General features: G+C 43.6%; 1 protein-coding gene across 1 annotated transcript; it reads left to right on the top strand.

The window, feature by feature from the left end:
• Nucleotides 1–262: 262 nt before the first annotated feature.
• LOC148112048 (uncharacterized) lies at nt 263–17,249 on the top strand. Its single transcript, XM_087878859.1, has 4 exons — nt 263–1,116; nt 2,169–2,396; nt 5,902–6,696; nt 16,965–17,249. The coding sequence occupies exons 2-4, from the start codon at nt 2,361–2,363 to the stop codon at nt 17,247–17,249; spliced, it is 1,116 nt and encodes a 371-aa protein (XP_087734985.1). The 5' UTR covers nt 263–1,116; nt 2,169–2,360.
• Nucleotides 17,250–20,310: the final 3,061 nt, after the last annotated feature.

The raw sequence follows: 20,310 nt of genomic DNA, 5'->3' as shown, positions 1-20,310 counted from the left end.
TGAGGGTCCTGAGCTCCCCTTCCCTCCTTTCTTCCCTCCCTCCCCTCCCCACATGGGGAGAGAGGCAGCCTTGATTTCTCCATCTCTTTTCACTTGTTTTTTTCCTAACCTCTCTGTGTTCATGTCTCTCTGTGTGTTTTTTCAACTATTCAATATTCTGATAACTACTTTTTCATTAATGTTTAATCTCTTTAGCTCTTTTCATTTATTTATTTTTTCTAGTTAGTTTTTTTTTTTCACTAAAGTTGATTTTGTTCTTAGAAACTGGCTGCACTATTGCATCAGCCCTTTTGTGTGGTGCCCTAGAGCATTAGCTTTCAAAATAAAATAAATTTTGGTTTCAACTCAGCTGGCAGCTATTTCAGATCTGTGACATGCTCCGGCATTAACTGGCCCCCGGAGTTTTGTCTTTCATCAGTATGCAAAAAAACCATCAGATTTATTTATTTCTTCAGCCACAGGTGCCATGTATTCCCTGCATAGAGCTCCCAAACCTCTCAATTCTAGATGACCGATTTAATTCCATCTCTGCCCCTGTTATTATGAAAGACATGAGGATTATTTCCCTTTCATTTCCCTCCAGAGAATTTCCTAACAATCTCCAAGTCCAAGAACTACTTGAATTATCCAGGGATCCCTCCTGAGACGGAGAATTATGATAAAAGTTTCAGCTCTGCTGTTTGGCCGAATCCTCCAGGGGAGACTTTGGGCAGAGAAATATGGAGTTTGGGACAGGCAGAGTCTGTGCTCTTGAATCTACTTCTCTCTCCTTTCCAGATGAAGCTGAGTGTTTCTCTGTGTTTAAAGAAGGAAAGCAACTGGAGTTTCCGAATTCTTCACCTTCTTCTTTAGAAATAGGAAAGGGATTCATTGATTCATGCTATGAATTATGGATCTCCTGCTTCTGCCTCTAATGCTGCTTTTGTGCCATCCAGTCTCTGGGAAGCTGAGAATGAAATGCCCACTGAATTTCAAACTGGAGGATGGAAAACAACCACAGAGCTTTTACAGCCCAGGAGACCATCTCATTGGTTTAGTCCTCACTGGAAATGAAATATTGCATATAAAGTTGCTTTTCAACATGGCTCCTTCTCTTCAGTTTGTTTTCCGTGATTCGTAAGTCACTCAGGGTGATGAAGTTGCACTTCATGCTAACACTCTCCTTTTCTTTTATTTATTTATTTATTGATTGATTGATTGATTGATTGATTGATTGATTGATTGGTTCGATTTATATGCCACCCTTTTCCGGAGACTCAGGGCGGCTTACAATGCGTTAAGCAATAGCCTTCATACTTTTGTATATACCTGCTTAGTAGGGTGTTCTATTTTATACAAAGTCAGCTTATTGCCCCCACAAACCGGGTCCTCATTTTACGTACCTCGAAAGGATGGAAGGCTGAGTTAACCTTGAGCCTGGTGAGATTTGAACTTGCGGTAATTGCAGGCAGCTGGTGCTACTTAACAGTGCTTTAGTCTGCTGTGCTATATTGGAGAATATGTCTAATTTCCTGAATGATTTTGATTTCCATGGCTTCTCTCTTTTGTCTGATTTTGTGAAAGAGACTCAAATCGAGTTGAAGACGCTTTTATTTCATCAAGCGGGCCTCGCCTAAATCTTCTCCATTTTAAGTGTAAATTTTAAATTTTTTAATGTATTTTAAAATATAGGTATCTTAAATTACGGGTATTAATTCAGCCAAATTTATTTAATTCATTTTATTCGATTTTAAATTTTGTATATCTATGTGTTTTATTTCATGGCTGTGCACCGCCCTGAGTCCTTCGGGAGTAGGGCGGTATAGAAATTCAATAAAATAAATAAATAAATAAATAAAATCCAAAAAGGGGTCTGAAAAAAAGCTGAAAGGGCTGCAGATTATTTTCCTCTCTCAATTCAATCCTTAATTTATCGCTTGAATAATGAATTTAAAGTAGTGGTGGAATCAGTTGTAGTTGCTGTACCTCAGCCCATTCCTATATTTGTGTAACTGATCTTTGCTTTTGGATCAATGTTGGCTTAAGGCTCAGGAGGCTTCTGCAGGATTATATATTAAAAACAGTATTTATTGTTGCTTTTGATTATAATAACATGTTTTAACAATAGGAATGTTTATGGTTTTTCATATGGCTTACGATTCATTTTCAACATTCAAACGTTCAACAAGAATTCCCAGTTCCTGCACAACCTCACACTTGGCTACAACATCCACGATAACTATTTGAGTACTTTCCACACTTCAGATGTCTTGCTGGACATTCTCTCCACTGGAGAAGCCAATGTCCCCAACTACGGCTGTGGAAAGAAGGAGAACTTCCTGGCTCTTCTTCATGGAGCTGACAGGGACATCTCCATCCAGATGTCAACATTAGGAGGCACCTACAAAGTCCCACAGGTTTGTGTGTGTGTTTTTCTCCTTCTGGTAAAGTGAGGGGTGGGTGGTGGGTGAGCAATAGATGCAATCATGTCTTCTCCATGGAATTCAACAGCTGCTTTTCTCCATATTCTCAATATTTTACCCCATTATGTTCATGTTGAGATTAATCATAAAAGGCCTGAAATGCAAGTAATAAATTCCCTGGAGAAGACATTCTAGCAACTATTTAATTGATCAAAAAATATCCCTGGTTGTTGAGGCCTCTAATGGCATCTTCATTTTCACAGATAAATAATGTCAGCCCTATCTAGTCAGATTGAAGTTGGCAATAGTAGCATTTTATCTATCTAAAATGTGGAATAAAAATTACTTTAGCAATTATAGGCCAAATAGACTAGCAGATATTGTGGCTAAAATTTATGCCATGATCCTCTTAGTTAAACTTGAGAAAAATGCATTCTTTGCAGAAGAACCAGAAGGTTTTAGGTAGAGTGAAAAGCTATATAGATTTTATAAGAAATAATGGATAAATTAATAATCTAATATTGGCAACAAATTTGTCTTGAAATATCTCATCTATATCAGTGAGGTAAAACAAGGTTTTCAGGCTCTCTAGATGTTAGTGCAGCATTTGACTCAATACACAGAAAATTATGATGGAGAAAATGGATGGCCCTCAAAATGGAGCTCAGCCTGTTGGCCCTGATCCAAGCCCTTGTTTGAGAGGGAGGTTTGGGCTCAATGGAGCCATCAGAAGAAGGATCTATGCTTACCAAGGGGGAAGGGAAAGATGCATATTTGAATCCTTGTCTAAATATTTCTTCTTATTCAGTGTAAATATGAATGATTTACTAGCAGTAATGAAGGATAAAAAAAAACCCAGATCATTAATAAATGTTATTTCATTTTTTGGAAAAAAAAAATGACTAAATTAGTGGACCAGTGAAATGCAGTGCATGTAGTATACAGTACTTGGATTTCGGAAAGGCTTTGACAAAGTAAACCACAACCTATTTCTTGGGAAGCTGAAAATATATGGGATGGACAGCATCACCCCCAGATGGGCTCAGCCTGTGGTCCTCAATGGAACTACGTCTGCATGGAAGGAAACAAGCAGTGGGGGGACTCCAAGGTTCCATTTTAGGCCCAGTTCTCTTCAACACCTTCATGAATGATTCGGATGAGGGAAGAAATGAAGAAATCATCAAATTTGAAGACAACACTAAAGTGGCAGGAATAGCCAACACCACAGAAGATAGGCTGAAGATCCAGATGGATCTAGATAAACTTGAACCCTGGGCCTATCTAAGAAACTGTAATTCATTGTAGAGAAAAGTAAGATTTTATACTTAGGCTAGAAAAACCAAATGTCCATTTACGGATGTGGTGAAACCTGGCTCAATAGCAATAACTATGAAAGGGATCTTGGAGTCCTAGTGGACAATCACTTAAATATGAGTCAGCAATCTGTGGCAGCAGCCAAAAAAGCTAATTCAGTCCTAGGCTGCATTACCAGAGGAATAAAATCAAGATCATATGAAGTATTGGTACCACTTTATGATGCCTTGTCAAGACAACACTTGGAATAGTGCATCCAGTTTTAGCCACCATATTATAAAAAAGATGTAGAGACTCTGGAAAGATGCAGAAAAGATGATTAAGAGCCTGGAGACTAAAACATATGAGGAACAGTTGTAGGAATTCAGTATGTCTAGTCTAGTGAAAAGGACTAAGGGTGACATCATAGCAATGTACCAATATTTGGGGGGCTGCCACAGAGAAGAGGAGGTCCACCTATTTTCCAAAGTATTAGAAGGCAAGACAAGAAACAATGGATGGAAGCTAATCAAGGAGAGAAACAACCTAGAACTAAGGAGAAATTTCCTAATGGTGAAGAATGCAACGTCTCCCCTTCAGAAATTGTGGGTGGTCCATCACTGGAGGCTTTGAAGAAGAGACTGGACAGCCTCTTGTCTGGAATAGTATAGATCGATACAGATTAACAGAGTTGGAAGGGACCTTGTAGGTCATCTAGTCCAAGCAGACCCTACACCATTTCTGACAGATGACGGTCCAGTCTCTTCTTGAAAGCTTCCAGTGATGAAGCTCCCACAACTTCTGAAGGCAACTTTATCTCTTTATTTCCAGGTTGAATGTCTCCTTGTTCAGTTTCCATCCATTATTCCTTGTCAGGCCTTTGTCCGGCCTTTGGGTGCTTTGGAAAATAGCTTGACCCCCTCCTCTCTGTGGCAGCCCCTCAAATATTGTAAGACTGCTATCATGTCTCCCCTGGTCCTTCTCTTCACTAGACCAGCCATGCCCAGTTCCTGCAACCGTTCATTGTATGTTTTAGCCTCCAGTCCCCTAAACCTCTTGGTTGCTCTTCTCTGCCCTTTTTCTAGAGTCTCAACATATTTTTTTATAGTGTGGTGACCAAGACTGGATGCAGGATTCTAGGTGTGGTCTTACTGAGGCTTTATAGGGTGGTATTAGTACCTCCCTTGATCTTGATTGTATCCCTCTGTTAATGCAATTTTGTCTTAATAATTATCTGATAATTTATAAAGCAAGTTCAAAAGTTATGGTCTTTGTGAAATGATATCATAGCCATGGATGGTCAGACAATAGAGCAAGTAACACCTTTCCTTACCTGGGGTTGTTTTCTCTGAGACTGAATCTTGGCTCCCTCATCATCCAAGGAGCTCAGTTAGAGAAAGGGCAGGAGTGAAAGTGGTGCTTAAATGAAAACCTCTTAGCTCTCCAGCTTCCTCAGCCCCAATTATTAAAGTATATGAGGCTCAGTTTTCCCCCATGTTCTTACATCAATCTGATGTTTGGGGCTTCAGAGAGAAACCACCAGCAGAACCAACCCAATCTCAGCCCCTGAGGAGGATCTCGGGGTGGGTAAAAGGACTCCAGCTGCTGCCCTCAGAGCTGATTTGGGAATTTCCACAATTTCTGCTTTGTCTTAATTCAGAAAATACGGGTATTATTGGCATAAAATGTAATCTATGGAAACTGACAGACTCTGAAAATTGTGGCTCTTGGAACAGACAAAACTTCAATTAAAGATCAAACTTGGATTATGAAACTAACAAATCTTTTTAGGCTTTGAGGTCTTCCTGTTTCTTGTATAACTGGAGAAAGAAGTTAAAAAATTTCCTCCAGAAAGAATCTGGGATAGAGAAGCAAAAAAAGGTGCAGCTATCCTTGAAAATTATAATAGTTCCTTTATTGGAATAGGATATTCCAGTTGGCATTTGCACATGTTAATCTAATTGTGATGAATTGTAGGGGTGATAAAGTAATATTATTTACATTTTTATTGTTTTTTAATTTGCTTATTATTTTCTATTATTATGATACAATCTTGCTAATAGTCTGTCTTTAATATTTTAGACAATATCTGATTAACAAACTATTCTAATACATTCAGGAGAACCAGTTTGGATTTATTAAAATCTAATATTTTGGACTTGATCTGACCCCAAATATAACACAGCATTCTTCATTGCTTTTTTAGATGAATATTGAAATTGCTTCAGAGGCTCTGAGTGATAAAAGGAAATTCCCTTTTTTCCACCGGATGAATCCCAAAGAAGGGATCCAGTACCCAGCAATTGTCCACCTGCTCCTCCATTTCAGATGGACCCTGATTGGCCTCTTTGCTTCAGACACAGAAAATGGAGAGAATTTCATGAGGATTTTTCCTCCTGTGCTTGTCAGGAGTGGAATTTGTGTGGTTATATCACAACTGTTCTCAACAACTGGATACACAGCATCCCTCAGGGATTCCCTCTCTAAGTGGAGACACGTCAACGTCTTTGTTCACTTCATGGAATATGAGTTCATTTGGGAGAGAATTCTTCCTTTCCATTTAACGTTTATGCGTCTGCCAGGACCCATGGAAGGGAAAGTCTGGATCCTCACAAATTTTATCCTGTATCCAATGAACAAGCGTAGACTTCTCAAATACATCCATAGTATTTTGAACTTTGGTTATCTGGGAAAAGAAAGGCCAATGGATGATGCCTTTGAACCCCATTTCTTTGTGGAAGAAAAGTTTCAAGATCCTTATTTTCTCTGTTCTCTTTCAAAGAACATCTTTTCTGTCAAAGGCCGCAGAAGATGCACCCAGAAAGCCCCACTGGAGACCCAGGAGAAAAGAAACAGGATCCAGATCCCAAATGACCATCACTTTTACAGTATGATGAAGACTCTGACCCAGGCCTTGAATGCTGCTTATTCCTCCAGATCGAGGAGGAGAAGGAAGGAGGGAGAAAAGACTTTGGGGTCTCCAAGGCTGCAGCCATGGCAGGTATGGGGTCCCGATATGGATCCATTAATCTTAGATCCTTTGGTGGAGGAATCCAGAGGAGAAGGAGGGGAACCAACTCAACAGATCTGTCCAATTCAATTGCTGAGGGAATAATGGTTCCAAAGAGTAGATACCATGGCATTTTGATATTAAACTCTGCTCATTTGAAAATGCTGTGTTCTTTTTTGAAATGAATTCCTGTATTTGTGGGTTTGTGATGAGCATGGTGGAATTCCACCTTTGTTCCGTCCCCACCACAGGTGGTGTTGTAGCGCGGGAATAACGAGAGGCACAAGCAAGCTAGTGACAACAGCTCTTTAATTCAGGGTGAGACTTCAGCTAAGAAACACAGGCAACAGCCCTCCTTATATCCAGTTCTGAAATATCCGCTAACCAATCACAAGCATTGCTGCATTTGAATTTCCCGCACAAAATAGATACATACATAACAGATGGGTCTGTGTGCAGCTCAAGAGGCAGCTAAACCCCCCTCTTCTCCTCCAGTGAAAGGGAGCCTGGGGTGGATCTGGGTGTTTCATTGGGAGAAAAGGGCACGGAGAAACTGAGGAAATGCAAAGAGTGAGAATCAAATATAAACAGGAGATAGGCAGCATTAACTAAGAGCCAACAAAGAAGCAGCTGGAACCTCTCCAGCGATGCTCCGTGTGAGGGACGGAGGCCTCCGGATGACCATGTGTCTCGGTCAAACCGGCTGCTTCCGTCTCCTCCAAAGGCTGAGAGAAAAGGGAGTCTGGCTTCAGGCCATACAGTTAGGCTTATCTGCCCCTGGCCACTCGGTGGGGCTAGAGCAACAACAGCACAACAGTTACATGTTGTGGCATGACACAATTTATAAATTTGGAGGAGACCCTGAGATAATCTAGCCCAACCCCTCCTCGCTGCAGGAATGCCAGTTAAAGCTTCTCTGACTGATGGCTGCTCAGTCTTTGCATTCAGATAATCCATGAAGAGGAGACTGAACTTCTCTGCTTCACTGGCTCAGCTCTAAAACAGCAAATTCTCCTCCAGGCTTGGTGCCTGCAAGGGGACCTGGTCCTTGAGTTGGGGTCTCCCCAAACCAGAACGTTCACTTCCTGAGATTCTTATGGTTGCACATGCCTTCTTTCCATGAACATCTCCCTGCTGACTCAGATTCTGTTTACCTTATTTTTCGGACTATAAGATGCACCTTTTCCCCCCTAAAGGGAGGTGAAAATTTAGGTGCGTCTTATACACCGAATATAGTCCTGCCCACCCACTGTCCCCCACCCTTTGGCCTCTGCCTCCTTGCAAGCAAAGAGCAAGAAAAAATAGCTCCTTTCAGCTTCAACACAGCCTAAATAGCACAAGGTGATTGGATCGGCCTCCCAACTCTCAGCTGATTTGCTCTCAGTTGTTTTGCGCAGGGCTCTGCTGCTTGCTGCAAAGAGCAGTTGGAGCAGATATTTTTCCCCTTGTGCTAATCAAGCTATGCTGAAAACAAAAATGAAAGTAAAGCAGGCTGTTTGCTGCAACTAGGCAAAATTACTCAGAGGGAGAGGGAGATTTCTTTTTCTTCTTTTCCTCACCGAAAAAGGTAGGTGCGTCTTATAGTCAGGTGCATCTTATATTCCGAAAACTACGGTAACTACGATTTTGAGATCATTTTCACAAACATACATATGAAGTTTGGTGTCCCTCATGTTTCTTCCAGTCCATCATTCATGTTCTTATATGAGACTCTGTTGTTAGTCAAGTCCTAGTTGCTAAAACTCAGATATTTTTCTACTGCTTTTTACATATGCACCCTTCTGTGTGTGCTGATGATAAATATTGTTTCTGGAAAGTTGCTATTCCTCTCATTAAATTTTATTTTATTCAAAAAGGTAAAATACAAACTTCAAAAAATAAAACTATTACTAAGACAAAACAAAATTAGATGAAACATTTTTTAAAAAAATTGTGCATTAAAAACACATAAAACCACCTACGCCGAGTGGCTGTGGTTTCCGTCGTCCCGATATAGTCAGTTGGCACCATCTCTGACTATTGGGGGCGAGTCGTTGGCCCCCACAGATGGGGTTCGCAACTTGGGCATCCTCCTGGACTCACGGCTGTCTTTTGAAGAGCATATGACGGCCGTAGCCAGGAGGACTTTTTATCAGGTTCGCCTGATTCGCCAGTTGCATCCCTTTCTGGATCGGGACTCGTTACGCACGGTCACTCATGCCCTTGTCACCTCACGCCTGGATTATTGTAATGCTCTCTACATGGGGCTCCCCTTGAGAAGCACCCAAAGGCTCCAACTGGTCCAGAATGTGGCCGCGCGGGTGGTAATGGGAGCAATGTAACCCCCCTCCTGCGCGAGCTGCACTGGCTCCCGGTGGTCTTCCGGGTGCGCTTCAAGGTTTTGGTTACTATCTTTAGAGCGCTCCATGGCTCAGGACCAGGGTACTTACGAGACCGCCTCCTGCCACCAATAGCCTCTCACCGACCAGTTCGCTCCCATAGAGAGGGACTCCTCAGGGTGCCGTCGGCCAAACAATGTCGACTGACGGCCCCCAGGGGGAGAGCCTTTTCTGTGGGGGCACCTACCATCTGGAACGGGCTTCCCCCGGAGTTACGAAACATCCAAGACTTACGCATATTCCGCCGTGCCCTGAAAACATTTCTATTCCAACAAGCTGGTCTGGCCTAACTCTCTCTTTTTAATTGGCTTTTAAACTGGCTTTTAAATTGGGTTTTAAACCTCTTTAGATAAATTTGGATGTTTTTAATCTTTGAGCCTAAATTACTTAATCTGTTTCTTAATAGTTTTTAACTTCTATATGTATTTGTATTTATTATGGCTGTTCACCGCCCTGAGTCCTTCGGGAGTAGGGCGGTATACAAATATGAAAAAATAAATAAATAATAAATAAATATATTGTTCCCCAGTGGAATATTGACAGATTTACATTTCTCCCCCTTGCAAAATAGGCCCACAGTTATAAACTTCTACCAATATAATTGCAACCACTTAACTTGTCATCTGTCTGCTGTAAATTAAAAATATAGTTAACAGCAATTTAAAAAAAAATAAATTTCAAAACTTCAAAACTGTCTGTTATCTGCTATTATATTTAACTCTCAGACAATTTGCAGGGGCTTATTATGTACCACAGACCACCACAATTATTATCTCTGATCCATCCTGAATCTGTTCATGATTCAATATCTTTGTTTGATTCTTAATAATAATTCATTTCCTTTAATTAGGATCTTTCCCAGCAACTGCTTTTCATTCCTCAAAGTCACAGAACCTCCTGTAAATTGAAACACAATGAGTCTTAAGATTTGTTTTCCAGTTAAATATGACAAGTCCATTCCCTCAATCTCCCTCAATCTTCCTGAAAGAATCCATTTCTTCAGTCATCCGTTCTGCCCACTCTGAGTCTTGAGGGTCCATGGCCTCTCCAGCCATCTCCAAGCAGCCTGCCTTCAAACCAGACTCCTCCTTCACGGATGCCAGCAGCAAATTCAGTTCCAGTCCATCCATCCAATCCATCTTATTCAACAATCGTTGCTTGCTTGTGATTATCGCCTTTAAGTTGATTTAAAACCATTGTTATTTTATCAAACTTTTTAAATGAAGTTTCAAATAAGGTTTCTAAGTAGAAAAACCTTATATTCTTTAAATTAAATCACATCAAATTAGCTTACATTAAGATCTACATCCTAGATCAAATCTTGCGTGAAGGGGATTTATCAACTTGACCGTATTAATGATAACCTAGAAAAATTGATGTTCAATAGCAAAAAGTTATCCCTAACCTTCAATCCCTGGCCCATGAATTAAAGTATATAAAGGTTACCCCATGCTCTTGTATGGAGCAGAAGTTTGGGATTTCTACTCAACCACAGTTCTAGAACAAACACAGTCCCAGCACCTGAGCTGTATTGTGGGTGTAGATCGAAGGACATCTGCTGCAGCAGTTAGAGCTGAATTGGGAATGTATACAATTAACCACTGGCACAAAGTCAATGAAATGGAGACTGATAGACTCCCCAAGTTATGCTTACTAGAGCAGATAAACTCACAATCACAAACCTCTTGGATCACTAAACTGATTAATTGTGGAAGTAGCTGTGGCCTTCCTGTCTCTTGCGTAACAGGAGAAGGATTCAAAAAAACAGCTGCCCAAAGAATTAAGGATGTAGAAGCACAAAATGTCATGGCTATTCTCAGTAAGGTGGGTAAGTTGAAATGGCTGAGCAAATACAAACCTACTTTTCAACTAGACAACTATTGAAAGTTACAACTGCCAAAACATCTTAGGGAGAGATTTACGCGAGCGAGATTCAAACAGCTGGACACAATGGTCAGATATGGGAGATGCCACTCTAGACCTTATAATGGATGTCTCTGCATTTGCAGAGTGGCAGAGGCAGAAGTCCTGGCTCACATCCCATTTGATTGCTGCCTGCATAAGAGGGTGAGAGGCAGGTACCTTGGTCCATATACCAATTTTTTTAAAATCGTCTATGTCTAACCTTTTAAGGGGTTTGGGGAGGGGGGAGGGGGGTGGTATTGGAATTAGGGGCGTGGGTTTGGGGGATAACCCACCAAGGGGAGGGTCGGGCCCGGCCACGACGCGCGGCGGGGCGGGTGGGGGACCCGGGGGCAATGGAGGGGGTCGAGCTTGTTCGGACTGTGTTTTTACCATCAGTACTGTGAGTGGGAGGGGTAGATATGGCGGGAGCAGGGGGCCATATCATGTTAAGGGAGCACGCACCCGCTGTCTCCAAGCGGTAGGGTGCTCCGGCCCCCAAGGCTCTACCCGTTTGCCAGGTTGCACAGATCCTCACGGCCCGGGCCTTCGTCTGATGTTGTGCAACGCCAGGTCCGTAGTAAATAAAGCCCCCCTCATCTGTGATCTTGTTCAGGAGGGGGGAGCGGACCTGGCGGGTATTACGGAGACCTGGTTGGGCCCGGAGGGAGGGGTCCCTCTGGTAGAAATGTGCCCACCAGGCTTCCGCGCATTCCATCAGCCGAGGTCACAAGGGAGGGGCGGGGGAGTAGCGGTTATTATTAGAGAAGGCCTTAGGCCCAGGGAGACCACTGTACCTCAGACAGCTGGTTGTGAGTCCCTCCTTGTGAAATGGGGCCATGGGGTTCAGATGGGTTTGCTGATCACGTACCTGGCTCCCTGCCGCGTGGCAGCAACCCTGCCTGAGCTACTCAACGTTATTGCTGCGGTGGCGGTTGATACCCCCAGACTTATGGTCATGGGGGATTTCAACCTGCCGTCCGTGGGTGAGACGTCTGAGGTGGCTCGGGAGTTCATGGCTTCCATGACGGCCATGGATCTGACCCAACTAATTCATGGCCCTACGCACACTGGGGGAAACACACTGGACTTGCTTTTTGTCTCTGGACAGTGGTTGAGTGATCTTGAGATAGGGGATGTAGTCATCGAGCCCTTGTCATGGTCGGATCACTCTCTCCTTCGCCTTGACCTTCGTACCGCAACACCCCGCTGCAGGGAGGCGGAACCGATAAGATGGTACCGCCCCAGGCGCCTGATGGAACCCGATAGGTTCCAGACGGAGCTTGGGCCAATTCCTGAGGTTCTGGCTCACGCCTCGACTGGAGACCTAGTGGCCGCCTGGGATAGGGCGGCCGCTGGGGCCCTGGATCGAGTCGTGCCTTTGCGGCCTCTGACCCGGCGCGGATCTCGCCTGGCTCCTTGGTTTACCGAGGAGCTGAGGGAGATGAAGCGCCGGAAAAGACGCCTAGAGAGTAGTTGGAGAGCTAGTCTTTCTGAATCGGACCGGACACTGGTTAGATCCCATATTAGGACTTACCTAGTGGCGATAAAAGCAGCAAAATGTATGCATTTTGCTGCTCTTATTGCGTCATCAGATAATCGCCCGGCCGCCCTGTTTAGGGTGACCCGCTCCCTGCTCCACCAGGAAGCGCGGGAGGACCCCTTGGAGGGAAGAGCCGAGGACTTTGTTCAGTATCTGTATGACAAAATCACTCAGATTCGGGAAGGTCTGGACTCTGACTGGGTAGATCCAGCGAGAGTGACGGAGGCAGGTCTTGAGACTGTTATCTGGGATGAGTTTGATCCTGTGACCCCAGATGATGTGGACAGGATTCTGGGTAGATTGAACGCGACCACATGTTTGTTGGACCCGTGTCCCTCCTGGTTAGTGCTGGCTTCCCGGGAGGTGACGCGAGGCTGGCTCCAGGGGATTATAAATGCTTCATTGGGTGAGGGTGTCTTCCCCGCCGCCCTTAAGGAGGCGGTGGTGAGGCCCCTCCTCAAGAAGCCTTCCCTGGACCCGGCAATATTGGCTAATTATCGTCCAGTCTCCAACCTTCGTTTTGTGGCGAAGGTTGTTGAGAGTGTGGTTGCAGGACAGCTTCCCCAGTACCTGGATGAAGCGTCGTATCTGGATCCGTTCCAGTCGGGTTTCAGGCCTGGATACAGCACGGAAACGGCATTGGTCGCGTTGGTTGATGATCTCTGGAGGGCTCGGGACAGGGGCTGCTCCTCTGTCCTGGTCCTGTTAGATCTCTCAGCGGCTTTTGATACCATCGACCATGGTATCATGCTGCACCGGTTGGAAGAGTTGGGGGTGGGAGGCACCGTACTAAGGTGGTTCTCCTCCTTTCTCTCCGACCGGTCGCAGTCTGTGTTGACAGGGGGGCAGAGGTCGACCCCGAGGCCCCTCATATGTGGGGTGCCGCAGGGATCGATCCTCTCGCCCTTTTTGTTCAACATTTATGTAAAGCCGCTGGGCGAGATCATCCATGGTTTTGGGGTGAAGCACCATCAGTACGCGGATGACACCCAGCTGTACATCTCCACCCCGGACCACCCCAACGATGCCCTTGAAGTGATGTCCCAGTGCCTGGAGGCCGTACGGATCTGGATGGGGAGGAACAGGCTCAGGCTCAACCCATCCAAGACCGAGTGGCTGTGGTTTCCGACGTCCCGATATAGTCAGCTAATGCCATCGCTGACTATTGGGGGTGAATCATTGGCCCCCACGGATAGGGCTCGCAACTTGGGTGTCCTCCTGGATTCACGGCTGTCGTTAGAAGAGCATGTGACGGCCGTGTCCGGGAGGATTTTTCATCAGGTTCGCCTAATCCGCCAGTTGCGTCCCTATCTAGATCGGGACTCCCTACACACAGTCACTCATGCCCTCGTTACTTCTCGTCTGGATTACTGCAACGCTCTCTACATGGGGCTCCCCTTGAGGTGCACTCGGAGGCTCCAACTGGCGCAGAGTGCGGCCGCGCGGGTGGTGATGGGAGCGACATGGAGTTCCCATGTGACACCTCTCCTGCGCGAGCTGCACTGGCTCCCGGTGGTCTTCCGAGTGCGCTTCAAGGTTCTGGTTATCACCTTCAAAGCGCTCCATGGCTTAGGACCTGGTTATTTACGGGACCGCCTGCTACCACCAATAGCCTCCCACCGGCCAGTACGCTCCCATAGAGAGGGGCTCCTCCGGGTGCCGTTGGCCAAACAATGTCGGCTGTCGGCCCCTAGGGGGAGAGCCTTCTCTGTGGGGGCACCTACGATTTGGAACGAGCTCCCCCCAGAGATACTTAGGATCCCGGATCTGCGCACCTTCCGCCGCGCGCTTAAGACCTTTCTATTTTATCAAGCTGGCCTGGCCTAAATCTTCCCCCTTTTAAATGTGGAAATTTTAAATTTTTAAATTTTAAATTCGTCTTTTTATAGGGGTATGGGTAAGGCATTTTAAATTGGGGAGCCATTTTAGATTTAATTCGGTTTTAAACGTATTTTAATTGTTTATATTGTATGTTTTTAACTTTGGCTGTTCACCGCCCCGAGTCCTTCGGGAGAGGGGGCGGTATAAAAATCTAATAAATAAATAAATAAATAAATAAATAAATAAATAAATAAATAAATATACCAAAGGAAGGATCCATTGGGAATCCCATATCAAAACGACTCACCTTATCTGCAGCCAGAATTTGAAAACAACATTTAATGCAGCTCAGTACTTGAGCAAAATGGCTCGGTTGAGATCGGCATATGTGGGGCTGATTGGGGTAGACTGAAGGGGTGATATTGAAATATAATTTTATCATATTTTATTTATCCATATATTATTGCATTCTATTCCAATCTCATTTTAAATTGTTTTTATCGGATTTTAGTAATAATTTGTGTTTGGAACTCTGCACTTTGATTTGGCCCATGGACTAATCAACCAAGTAAACAAAGATAACCTTCAGGTGTCAGTAGGAAAAATTTAAAAAGATTAAAAATTATTTGAGTATCACATTGAAGACAGTTTTTATCCACTTAGTTATCATACCATCCGCCCCTCAGTTTTCTAATCACATCACACAATTGTTTGTGAGTCCGATACTGAAATCCAGTGATATCACCAGAGTTCCCATAATCTATTTAGGAAGTGCAATGATGGGTGAGAATGACTTTTGGGATGAGGGGAAGAGAGGCTGCCTAGGGAAGGATCAGAGAAGAGGGGAGAATCCAGGGGTGAAATTCATTTATAGCTCTTTTTTTAGCTCTTTTTAGTTTTTTGTTTTTTAAGTGTAAATTGGGTTTTAATTGGATTTTTTTAAATTGTGGGCCAAAGTTGTATAATTCTTTTAATTGATTTTAAATTTTGTATTAGTATGTTTTTTATCCTTGGCTGTGCACCGCCCTGAGTCCAAATAGGAGAAGGGCGGTATATAAATTGAATAAATAATAATAATAAAAATTTACCTTCCCTACCGGTTCGCAAATGTGTGCGCACTACCATAGAGCCGTCATCAGAGCCTCCCCCAGACTCCAGGACTGGCCCATGTCCCTCCCCAACCTCCTCACTGTCTGAATCTGCTGCCAGCTCCAGTGGCCGCTGGTGGGCCACAACAGCTATACGGATTCTTCCTTCGGCTTCTGTCAATCCTGTCTCCAGGCGCAGAAGTGCATTTGAGACACAACGTGGCACCTGGAGAATTGATCTGGTGAATTTGGATTGAACTACTTCTAATGATGTAAAACATGAAGCTGACGGTCCGAGCAACGTCCCATAAAGGAGCTGTGCTAGCGACTTGGGCACAAAAAGCTTAAGAGCAGCAGGGACATAGTAGCCTCCCTTTGTGCGGAAACAATGAAGAATGGTGCTGGCTGATCTTTGGCCCAGGGCAGCTGCATCTCTCTTGAACCCTTGGCCTGAATGGCCACCCCCAGGGATTTGAAGGGGCTTCCCTGCTCTATTTTGTGGCCATTTAGATGCCATGAATCAAGTTTTGGCCTTTTTGATCTTTGTTTTCTCATCATTTATGCCCAGTTGATTGTAATTACAGTGCTGGAGAAGGGCTCGCAAGGCTCTTTTAAGGCCTTCTGGTGTCCTGGAGAGGATCACAGGGGCATCTGCATAGAGCAGGAGGGCGATGCTTCGGTCACCTATTTTTTTTGGGTGTATGTGTGTGTGATTTGGTTTGTTTAGCCATTTTTCCATGTTAAGTAAAGTAAAGTTAAGTAAAGTTAAGTAAAAGTTGAAAAGCAGGGGGGCAAAAATGCCCCCGTTTAACCCCCTTTTGAGTTTTAACTGACTTCGAGAGGAACCCCTGCATATCACACCTCACCTTGAGGGATGTTTTAGTATGTAGGGCAGGTAAGAGATGAAGAAGCCTGTGGTCAATTGAGGCAGCTTCCAGCTTCTCCCATAGCTTAGTCCTGGGAACCGTATCAAAGGCTGCCTTGAGATCTATGAAGCAGGCGTAGAATGATGCAGGTCTATTTGATATGTATTTTTCAATCAGTTGATGAAGAACTAAGCACTGATCGGTAGTGCCTCTCCCCTCTCTAAACCCGGCTCCCTCTTCAGCGATCAAATTCTCCAGAGCCAGCCACTCTCCATCTGGAGGTGTTTTCCATCAGGATGACCAGGGAGAAGATTAGCCTGACAACTTTCTTCTTGATCAACCCATGCTTTCTGGGAATCAACCTCTTGTTTTCAAAGAGTTTATGAATAAACCTTTTCCCCCCTCTCTTCATTTTATTTGTCATCTGCTCTAGAATGTTCCCTATAATTGACCAATTGTGTCGATTATATTTTCTCTGTATTTTGCCAGTATGTGATGGACAAATCTTTCTCAAACTTTTTCATTCACTTCTGAAAATAATGGCCGTATTTGTATCCTATTTAACCATATTTGGAGATGAGACAATTGTGGAAGAAAAATTCAATGTGGGATAAGAAACAAAGTTTTCAACTTTTCAAATTCTTGGATGTTCCCATTCTAGTTTCATCCCTTTCTGGAGAAGAACGAGTTTTTCAATATTTCTCAAAAAAAAATGTACTTGGACCAAAATGGAGAGATGACGGCAGATCTGGGCATCAAAATCTTCTTGGTTCTCCCCAAGGAGGATGTCAGGAGAGAAATTTTGGCGTATTTTAAAAGACAGAGACTTTCTATCGACCAAGATGCTCTTTCACGGCTAAAGTTGCTCAATAAGGTGGGAGAAATGTTGGTGTCTTTCCTCCATTTTCCAAAGCCTGAGGTCCCATTTCAAGTGGGCAAAGCCTAGAGTCTCCAGGGTGGTTGGCCTCCCATGCCAGGTGGTGTCATCTCATGGAAGTTCTTCAACAGACGGGGCCTAAGTGGAGTGGCTTTGCCATGTTTTATGGACACCTTTCAAGATCTTACTGGTCAGAGGTTTCTTTCCTCATCACTGTTCAATTTCATATTAAAAAATCTAATGGAAAGAAGTTTCCTAAATCTTTTATGGTATACTTTATTCTCAGTTTTAATATGAATATATCATACTTAAATCTTTTTTCAATTCTATCCCTCTAGACTTTATTAAATGGAAAAGTACTTTATTGTAATGTTAAATTCTGAAAGTAAAAGGGAGGAACTAAAGGAAGAATCTGCCAGTTGTTTTACCTCCTGCATCTGTTTAGAAGTAGTCAGAGGTTTCCTATTTGCCTCAGTGAAGACCAGAGGCTACTTGTCTCCATCCATTTCTCCCTCCATTTTCTATAGATGAGAGTCCTAACCTCTTTTCTTTGGCATTCCTTGTTTCTCTGCTCAGTCCCTGCCTCAGTCCAAATGTGTGGAAAGTTGTCATCCTGGATTTGTCAAGAGGGCTCGAGAAGGAGAGCCAGTTTGCTGCTATGACTGCGTTCCTTGTCCGGAGGGGACCTTCTCCACTCAGGAAGGTGGGTCACACTGAGGAAAATGGGAGGCTTTGTGGAACTGGATCCATCCAGAACCTTTTCATGAAGGTGGAAGTTAAAAGACAGATGGAAGCTCACATGGGTTTTTTTATTTTTAACCTGCATAATTCCATACCTAAAAGGAAGTAAATCAAAAAGACTTTGAAGGAGGAGTTGGGAAGAGATGGGAGCTGAGAGATAATGGCTGGCCCAAACATATCTATTCAGATTTCATGTTTAAAGTGAAAATTTCTCTTTAGTGTGGATGTTTCCTGCCACATTTAACTCTCTGGGACCATCCGAGTTCTTTGAAACTTTGAAACCATCACCTGGAAGGATTACTCTGATACCTTCTACATGGGCCTCCTCTTGAGGATCTCCGAGTTGCTGGTCCACAGGGAGGTAGTGTGGACAGTTATGGGGGAACCTAATTACACAAATATTCTGACAGCCAATTAAATATCCCAGGATAGGAACCCTCTGAGTCAATATATTAAGAAGTGCCATGGGTCAATTCTCAGGATGTTTGCTTAGAAAGATTAGCTGATTCATTATTAACCTCTAATAATGTAGGTTCCTATGAAGATTCTGCACATTACACTGGAAATAATTAACATCCTAGGACTTCCTCCAGTTTCATAGACTTTGCTCTACATTTGTTTGAAAATACCTATTCTTTTGGTGAAATTGTTAAGGAACACATCTTGCAAAGTGATCTTGCTATCAGTTTAAGATCTTTGTTGAAAGATAGAAGGATAGAATATTAAAGAAATATTATTTTTTGGCTTTCTCAGATACACAAATGTGCACCAGGTGTCCAGATGATAAACATCCAAATATAGAGAGAGTCCAATGTATCTCCAAAGTCATAACCTTCCTGTCTTATGAAGAACATCTGGGCATCATCCTGGTCTCTTTTGCCCTTCTCTTCTTCCTAAACTCAGCCCTTGTTTTAATCATCTTCATTAAATACCGAGAAACTCCCCTTGTCAAAGCCAACAACCGGGACCTCTCCTACATCCTCCTGGTCTCCCTCCTGCTTTGCTTCTTGTCTCCTCTTCTCTTCATTGGTCAACCAAGGAAAGCCACCTGCCTTCTCCGACAAACGGTTTTCAGCATCATCTTCTCAGTTGCCATTTCTTCTCTCTTGGCCAAAACCATCACGGTGGTGCTGGCCTTCCTGGCCACAAAACCAGGAAACCGAGTGAAGAGATGGTTGGGGAAGAGTTTGGCCAACTCCATCATCCTTTCTTGTTCTGCTGTCCAAATTATCATCTGCTCCATCTGGCTGGGAGTTTCTCCCCCCTTCCCTGACTCTGACCTCCACTCCCAGCCTGGAGAGATCATCCTGCAATGCAACGAAGGGGCCGTTGTCATGTTCTACGTCACCCTCAGCTACATGGGCTTCCTGGCTGCCATCTGCTTCATGGTGGCTTTCCTGGCCAGGAACCTGCCTGGGGCCTTCAACGAAGCCAAGCTGATCACCTTCAGCATGCTGGTCTTCTGCAGTGTCTGGGTGACTTTTGTGCCCACCTACCTGAGCACCAAAGGGAAATCCATGGTGGCTGTGCAGGTCTTCTCCATCCTGGCCTCCAGTGCTGGTCTGCTGGGCTGCATCTTCATCCCCAAGTGCTACATTATCCTTCTGAGGCCAGACCTGAACACAAGGGAACAGCTCACAGCCAGAACAAATGTAAAAACATGAGATATAACACCATTATGATACTGGAAGAATTGTTAAAGGTTTATTTTATTTGAAAGGAGATATTAAGTCCTTATATAGAAAATCATATCTATATGTTCCACAATGGAAATTTTTGAATGACTGGAATTCTTGTTGTTCCCTCCCCTTTCAATAAATCTTGCTAAAGAGAACTCTGAAAGTTATTCGGAGGAATTTGCCAGCTACTTTATGTGACACTTATAGAAAATAATGTGGGCACTTGTTCCTACTGACAGCAGCTAAAAGTGTCTGTGTGAGAGAGAGAGAGCAGGAAAAGAGGCCAGGAGGAAGCTGTGGGAACCAAGCACCAGCCTGGTTGCCTGATCCTCTCCATGAGAATGTCGGAATGATGTGAAATATGACATGTTTGATCGGCTGTCAGATGGGGAGGGAAATCTTATACAATTCTTTCTTGATTTCCTGATAAAAGCTCCTTTGCAGAAAGAATTTGGCAGAACAGCTGTCTGGGATTTCAGTTTGGGATTGTTTTTATTTTGGTACATTAAATAATTTAATTACACTAAAATAATAAAAAAGTAAATAAAAAAATAAAATGTGTAAAGAAATTTCCACTGTACATTTTTTTCTTTCCTCAACCAGAGAAAGAAAATAGCAGTTTTCAGGCCTTTAATTTTCCACTCTACAATTTCTACCTAAAGCATTTTCTCTGCTCCTCTTCCCAGCTTGTCTTGTCTGCGAAGGGCTGG

The sequence above is a fragment of the Pantherophis guttatus genome, chromosome 15, assembly GCF_059756535.1.
Source record: "Pantherophis guttatus breed Tessera chromosome 15, ASM5975653v1, whole genome shotgun sequence".
NCBI classification, from domain to species: domain Eukaryota; kingdom Metazoa; phylum Chordata; class Lepidosauria; order Squamata; family Colubridae; genus Pantherophis; species Pantherophis guttatus.
This window is presented reverse-complemented; position numbering and strand designations above follow the sequence as displayed.

Coding starts and splice junctions, on each gene's coding strand:
- LOC148112048 (XM_087878859.1), top strand. CDS start 2,361: ATGTCAACATTAGGAGGCACCTACAAAGTCCCACAG. Junction 2,397..5,901: donor GCACCTACAAAGTCCCACAG/GTTTGTGTGTGT, acceptor TTGCTTTTTTAG/ATGAATATTGAAATTGCTTC. Junction 6,697..16,964: donor CAAGGCTGCAGCCATGGCAG/GTATGGGGTCCC, acceptor TTCCCATTCTAG/TTTCATCCCTTTCTGGAGAA.